At 44.3% G+C, this 8,392-nt stretch overlaps 1 protein-coding gene across 1 annotated transcript; it reads right to left on the bottom strand.

Moving 5' to 3' along the window:
• Window positions 1-4,765: 4,765 nt before the first annotated feature.
• On the bottom strand, window positions 4,766-5,671 carry LOC141105501 (C3a anaphylatoxin chemotactic receptor-like). Its single transcript, XM_073595358.1, has one exon. The coding sequence runs from the start codon at window positions 5,669-5,671 to the stop codon at window positions 4,766-4,768; it is 906 nt and encodes a 301-aa protein (XP_073451459.1).
• Between the last annotated feature and the right edge of the window lie 2,721 nt (window positions 5,672-8,392).

The raw sequence follows: 8,392 nt of genomic DNA, 5'->3' as shown, positions 1-8,392 counted from the left end.
TGAAGAAAGATTATTTATTTGCAAAATTTTAAAACAGAAACAAAAATAAACACATTTTTTTTTCAAAATTTTCAGTCTTTTTTTTATTTATTTAGCAAAAAATAAAAACCTCAGCAGTGATTTAATACCACCAAAAGAAAGCTCTATTTGTGTGAAAAATAAAAAGGATAAAAATGTCATATGGGTACAGTGTTACATGACCGAGCAATTGTCATTCAAAATGTGACAGCGCTGAAAATTGGCCTGGGCCGGACGGGGGTGAAAGTGACCGGTATTGACGGGGTTAAAAATGTGCTGAGGACTCTCTTTTATTGTGTTGTGTATTGGCGTGCGCACATGTACCCGCAGATCAAAGCTGCCGCCATTTTTTTTTTTTTTTTATGGGATTCGGTGCAGACACATCACCGGGAGTCTTCAGGTGTCTTGTAAAGGAGATGTCTGGACTTCTGGTGTGTTGCTTCCTCTAGGTGAGCCTGCTCTCTGTTTGTGAATTGCTATATATGTCCCATAGTTGGGAACTCAGATAGTTTAGGGTATGGGACCACACTTACCAGAGGTGCCTTCATGCTGCAGTGCGGCTTCTACATGTACAGTATTTACAAATGTATGCAACAATATCCTCTGTTTTGAATCCGAGTGACTGAAATAGATTATTATTATATTATTATTATATTATTATTATCAGGGAATTTTTCTCACAGAATAGGTGTAGGTTCTGCCAACTTCTGAGTCATCACTTGTCTCCGCCCCCTTCCCACCTCCGAGCAATGTCCCTTAGTTCCACCCACTACCCACCTCTCAGTACCGCCCCTTTTGGAGAATATGCAACCAAGTATTAACCACTTAAGGACCGAGCCTCTTTCTGAGATTTGGTGTTTACAAGTTAAAAACATCTTTTTTTGCTAGAAAATTACTTAGAACCCCCAAACATATATATATTTTTTCTAACATCCTAGAGAATAAAATGGCGGTCGTTGCAATACTTTATGTCACACCGTATTTGCGCAGTGGTCCTACAAGCACACTTTTTTTGGGAAAAATACACTTTTTTAATTAAAAAGTAGGACAACAGTAAAGTTAGCCCAATTTTTTTTATATTGTGACAGATAATGGTACGCCGAGTAAATTGATACCCAACATGTCACGCTTCAAAATTGCGCCCGCTCCTGGAATGGCGACAAGCTTTTACCCTTAAAAATCTCCATAGGCGACGTTTAAAAAATTCTACAGGTTGCATGTTTTGAGTTACAGAGGAGGTCTAGGGCTATAATTATTGCTCTCACTCTAACGATCGCGGCAATACCTCACATGTGTGGTTTAAACACCTTTTTCATATGCGGGCGCTACTCAATTATGCGTTCGCTTCTGCGCACGAGTTTGGTGGGACGGGGCGCGTTTACATTTTTATTTTATTTTTTCTTATTTATTTTACCTTTTATTTTTTATTTTTACACTGTTCTTTAAAAAAAAAATGTGTCAAGGAATGTAATAGAAAAAAAACATGACAAGACCTTTTAACCGCTTCCCGACCTGTATATTGCACTTTAAGAGGCGGCTTGCGGGCGTGCCCCCCAGGAAGCTCCGTGACCGTGATCGCGGGTCCCGCAGACCGGATGTCCGTGGGGATAGCCACGATCATCTCACGGTGACGAAGAATGGGGGGATGCTAATGCAAACAAGCATCTCCCCGTTCTACCTAGTGACACTGTCACTGATCTCTGCTCCCTGTAATCGGGAGTGGTGATCAGTGATATTTCACCCACAGCCGCTCCCCCCCACAGTTAGAATCACTCCCTAGGACACACTTAACCCCTACAGCGCCACCTAGAGGTTAACCCCTTCACTGCCAGTGACATTTTTACAGTAATCAATGCAATTTTTTAACACTGATCGCTGTATTAATGCCAATGGTCCCAAAAATGTATCAAAATTGTCCGATGTGTCCGCCATAATGTCACAGTCACGATAAAAATCGCCGCCATTACTAGTAAAAAAAAAAAAATTTATAAAAATGCCATAAAACTATCCCCTATTTTGTAGACGCTATAACTTTTGCGCAAACCAATCAATATACGCTTATTGCGATTTTTTTACCAAAAATAGGTAGAAGAATACGTATCGGCCTAAACTGAGGAACAAATAGAAACACTGGACTAGGTAATGGGATTATTGCGGTGCCAAAAATACAACAGTACAAATACTAAAATTAATTCAATTTATTACAAAAATCATTTAAAAAGAAAGGTACATTTCATAAAGAGTATAAATTACAAAATGGAGCATATGCAGATGTTTACAACCAGTGGATGGAAAGAATCGAACAAATAATCCCTACTAGTTTCGCCAATACATTGGCTTCCTCAGGGGATATAACAGGTTGTAATTCTATAAAAAGAAAATTTCATATTAGTATAACAAAATGTACTAGTTATAATGAAAGACAGCGTCGTGCAGGCTACTAACACGGATGCAGGGAGACTAGACAAATACTGAGGAAGCCAATGTATTGGCAAAACTAGTAGGGATTATTTGTTCGATTCTTTCCATCCACTGGTTGTAAACATCTGCAAAAATGTTATGTGGTCTTTGACCGATGACATAGTAAATGTTAAATTAAAGTCATTTTTATTTATTCTTGATAGATACTGCTCGAGCACATTCATAGGTCCATCCCAGTTGACAAGAATGTCGTCTATGTAGCGATACCACCCCAAAATCTGGGTGGTGTATTGGGTAAGGTCGTCATCTAAAAAAATGGTTTCCTCCCACTCCCCCAGGTACAGGTTGGCATACAATGGGGCACAACGGGTCCCCATCGCTACCCCCTGCACCTGGAGGTAGTGAGAGCCATTGAAAGTAAAGACGTTATGGGTAAGGATGTACTCGAGCAGTGAAACAATGAATTAGTTATATGTAGGGTCAGTGTCTGGGTTTGATTGAAGAATGTGTCGAATGGCTGCTAGTCCCCCGGTCGTGTGGGATCGAACTATATAATGTTTCTACATCAGTTGTTACCAGATAAGCTTGATCTGGCACATATAGTTGATCCAATATTTTTAGAAGGTGATTTGTGTCTTGTACATATGAAGGTAACGAAACCACAAAGGGTCTTAGATATTCATCTACTGCTTTACTTGCGTTGTCACTAATAGACCCAATGCCAGAAATAATTGGTCTGCCTGGAGGGTCTTGAAGGTTTTTATGTATTTTTGGCAGTATATAAAACGTAGGGGTTTTGGGAAAATTCTTTCTGATAAAGGTCCAAGTAGATTTATTGATGGTGTAATTTAGAAAGGCAGAGTCTACCAACATATAAAATTCTTTGTTATATTTGTTTATAATGGTTGCAGGCATGCGACGGTACCAATTGGGATTATTCAAAATTTTCTCACAGATATTTATGTAGTGTTCATTATTTAGAACAACTACGTTTCCACCCTTGTCTGAGGATTTTATAGTGATTTTAGTGTTAGCTGCTAATGATGGCCCTCTCCCGCCGCCGATAAAAGTGATCTTGCAGCGAATCCGCCACAGAGACCACTTTTATCTGAAAGAGGACCGCCCGCTCAAGAAGAGGATAACGGGGTTATGGCAGCTAGCTGCTGCAACGATATTCCTCTGCAAAGTAGCGACGTAAAATGATGGCGGGCGGTCCGTAAGTGGTTAATTGTGATGCTAAGTAATTTATATGGAATGTGCTAATAATAACAAGAAAACCAGTAAAATAGATCCCCTGCAACCGACAATAATAGACCCCCTCTCTCAGCAACAATAGAAACCTTCAGCAACAATAGATCCCCAAGCAACAATAGATCCGAACAGCAAAAATAAATTCCCCCAGCAACAATAGATCCAGCAAATACAGAACCCCTCAACAGCAACAATAGATCTACCAACTCCTACAGTACACTTTCTCAGCAACAATAGATCCCCCACAACAATATAGCCCACCAGCAAGAACAGATCAACTCCAGCAACTATAGACCCCCACTGGCAACAATAGATCTCCTATCAGCCAGTATGAATAAATCTTCTAGCAGCCAGCAACAGTAGACCCCTTCCTAAACTTTCAATCCCTCCCAGCAACCATGAAACCCCAAACAACAAAAAAAAGCCCCCCCAGCAACCATAGACATCCCCAGCAACAATAGACCCCCTCCCCCCGCAACAATAGATGCCCCCAATAACAATAGATCCCCAAACAGCCAACTTTAATAGCACTTTAAGACACCCCAGTACCCCTTGTCATTACATACATTTAGTGCAGGAGGTGCCGGAACTGCGTTCCCCCACGTTCCTGCTGAAAAAAAGCTCTATTTGTTATTATTATTATTATTATTATTATTATTATTTTGGTGGGTAGTATAAATGTATATAAACACTGTATATGTCATTGTTACTTTACATCTGTAGAAGCCAGTTTCCTGACTGTCATGTTTATCCTCTTGCTTCAGTATTATGTGTCCCATGTCCTGAACAAGTAAAGAAATACAGATTTCTGACTTTACAGATACAAAGACTTGTTCCAACTTGGTGATCTGTGGACAGATTGGACAACTTGGAGGGGGGGAGGGGGGTGCACATATACTGATAACACCTATCACCCCAAATGGTCAATAAGCACTAAGCCCTGACGCCATGTGACTTATTCAAGACATACATTATGGCCGCCCTAACACGCAATGATAAGATGTTGAGAAGGCAGTTAATTACAATCACTAATAAAGCTAAAAACGCTAAAATATCTACAAAATCATTTCATACATTATATCGGGGGGCTTTCTTCTTCTTCTGTGGTGCGCTGGTCCTCATTGCCTGGTGGGGATAATACGTTCTCCCTAAATATATTTTGCATGATCTCGCCAATAGACTGTCTCAGCTTCTGCTTCATATCTTTGCCCATGAAGACGTAGAGTATTGGATTGATGCAACTATTGAACATGGCCAGAGCAATTGAGACAAGGTGCAGGATGCCCAGTACCTCATTGTCAGTGTATAGATGGATTACTCCTATGATGTGGTAGGGGGCCCAGGTGATGAAAAACACGACAATAACACTTATTGACATCTTGATGGTTTTTCTACTTACTTCAGAAAATCTGATATCTTTTACTGCAAAAGCCAGATGAATGTAACAGATACAAATGATAATAAGAGGGATCAGAAATCCAAACATTGCAAGTGTAAGATTGAAGGGCTCTCTTATGTGAGGTTCTGAATAGCAGGAGATCCTGTTATGAGAGGTGTCATATATTTTGTAGAAGGCCTCAGGCAGACACATCACACAGGACAACATCCAAATAGCCAAGCATATCATCCACGCCATTTTGATTGTTCGGTGATTTCGGGCCCACACGGGATGGACAACCAGAATCCATCGGTCAACGCTGATAGCCACCAGGGTGAAGACACTGGTACACATGTTAAAGAGGAGGATGAAAGATAACATCTTGCAGAGGACAGGACCGTACAGCCATTCTTGGTAGAAGGACTGCACTACACCGAATGGAAGACACAAGCAGCACATGATATCGGCCAGAGCAAGGTTCCCAAACCAAACAGTGGTCACGGTCCGCTCCATCTTCACTCCAGTAACCCAAAGCACCAGAGCATTTCCGGGAACACCCAAGAGAGTAATGATAGATAAAACCAGGATTGTGAACACATACATCTTGTTTACCTGTAAAGACATCAAGAGTTACTTCATCTGTCTGATTATTACTCAATTCAGGGCTTTTTGTCTGCCATTCCGGCACCTATGGAAGCCTCTTCACCTGGACAGTACGGGTTTTGAATGGGGTTTCCCTTGCCGGTGTCTCCCTCCCCTGCCTGCGCTGTTCGGCGCTCTGCACGAGTCCCCGGCGCTGTGTGAGTTTTGCGGGGCGGTGTTGTGTAAAGGACACAGTGTTGAGATGGGAGTGAGGAACACCTACTACCAAACGCATGTAGGCATAGGACACGCCCCCTGCCACACCCCCTTAAAGGAGAATTAACCCCAAAAAAGGCTTATCAAATCCACAAGGGCTTTTTTTTACCACTAATATTCCTTTATATTGGCTATTAAAAATGTACAAATGCAGCAATTTAGAATTTGGATGAAAGGTTTAGCACTGGGAAACACTTTTTGAAAGATAAAAAGTGCATTTTATATACAACTCTATAGATCAGACCAAAATGAGGGACAAATGAGGAGGAAAGAGGGACAGAGGGACATTGCTCCAAATCAGGGAGTGCCCTCGAAATCAGGGACAGTTGGGAGCTATGGAGTATGTGACCTGTCCGGAGTGCGGTTTGCACAGGCAGAGCCTTCCTGCCACGCAAGCTAAGGGACACGACCGCTGGGTGAGTGCAGAGCTGAGGGTCCATCCTTTCCTTCTCATTGCTTTACTTTCCTGAAGTTCACAGTCCACAAGCTTTCCAGTGTGGGACTTGTCATGCTGGTCTTTCCAGGGACATGGCTGCTGATTGAAGATCGCAGTCTAGTACCCTCTGCAGTCCCATCCTGGCATATTTACCATATTGTCCTGAGCTCACTCAGTAGCCTTTTTTTTATATTTTCTTCTCTATTTGTGAGGTGCCTGTGTATTGCTTTGGATTTTTTTGGGTTGTTTTTGGTAATTAAAAGGAGCTTAAAAGTGTTGTAGAATTCACAGTGCCGCGTTGTGAACAATTTGTATGGGGTTGGGTTCAGTAGAGCTGATTCAGGTTTTTTGATGGAGGTACACTGCCCTACTGACACCACCCACTGTCCAACTGAGTCTGTCCACTGCTCTACTGTCACATCCACTGCTCTACTGACATCGTCCACTGCCCTACTGACACCGTCCACTGCCCTAATGGCATCATCCACTGCCCTACTGTCACGTCCTCTGCCCTACTGACACCGTCCACTGCCCTACTGACACCGTCCACTGCTCTACTGGCACCATCCACTGCGCTACTGACACCATCCACTGCTCTACTGACACCGTCCACTGCCTTACTGTCACATTCACTGTTCTACTGGCATCATCCACTGCCTTACTGTCACATTCACTGCCTTACTGACACCACCCACTGTCCAACTGATTCTGTCCACTGCTCTACTGTCACATCCACTGCTCTACTGGCACCATCCACTGCTCTACTGACATCGTCCACTGCCCTACTGACACCGTCCACTGCCCTAATGGCATCATCCACTGCCCTACTGTCACGTCCTCTGCCCTACTGACACCGTCCACTGCCCTACTGACACCGTCCACTGCTCTACTGGCACCATCCACTGCGCTACTGACACCATCCACTGCTCTACTGACACCGTCCACTGCCTTACTGTCACATTCACTGTTCTACTGGCATCATCCACTGCCTTACTGTCACATTCACTGCCTTACTGACACCACCCACTGTCCAACTGATTCTGTCCACTGCTCTACTGTCACATCCACTGTTCTACTGGCATCATCCACTGCCTTACTGTCACATTCACTGCTTTACTGACACCACCCACTGTCCAACTGAGTCTGTCCACTGCTCTACTGACACCGTCCACTGCCCTACTGACACCGTCCACTGCTCTACTGACACCGTCCACTGCCCTACTGGCATGATCCACTGCCCTACTGTCACGTCCTCTGCCCTACTGACACCGTCCACTGTACTACTGTCACGTCCACTGCTCTACTGGCACCATCCACTGCTCTACTGGCACCATCCACTGCTCTACTGACATCATCCACTGCCCTACTGACACCGTCCACTGCCCTACTGGCATCATCCACTGCCCTACTGTCACGTCCTCTGCCCTACTGACACCGTCCACTGTACTACTGTCACGTCCACTGCTCTACTGGCACCATCCACTGCTCTACTGGCACCATCCACTGCCCTACTGACACCGTCCACTGCTCTACTGACACCGTCCACTGCTCTACTGGCACCATCCACTGCCCTACTGACACCATCCACTGCTCTACTGACACCGTCCACTGCCCTAATGTCACGTCCTCTGCCCTACTGTCATATCCACTGCTCTACTGACACCGACCACTGCCCTACTGACACCGTCCACTGCTCTACTGACACCATCCACTGTCCTACTGACACCGTCCACTGCCCTACTGTCACGTCCACTGCTCTACTGGCACCATCCACTGCCCTACTGACACCGTCCACTGCCCTACTGTCACATTCACTGCTGTACTGGCATCATCCGCTGCCCTACTGTCACGTCCTCTGCCCTATTGTCACATCCACTGCTCTACTGACACCGACTACTACCCTACTGACACCATCCACTGCCCTCCTGACACCGTCCACTGCCCTCCTGACACCGTCCACTGCCCTAATGTCACGTCCTCTGCCCTACTGTCATATCCACTGCTCTACTGACACCGACCACTGCCCTACT

The sequence above is a fragment of the Aquarana catesbeiana genome, linkage group LG08 (assembly GCF_042186555.1).
Source record: "Aquarana catesbeiana isolate 2022-GZ linkage group LG08, ASM4218655v1, whole genome shotgun sequence".
Taxonomy (NCBI): domain Eukaryota; kingdom Metazoa; phylum Chordata; class Amphibia; order Anura; family Ranidae; genus Aquarana; species Aquarana catesbeiana.
Note: the sequence above shows the minus strand (reverse complement) of the source record. Positions and strands in the feature narration are given on the sequence as shown.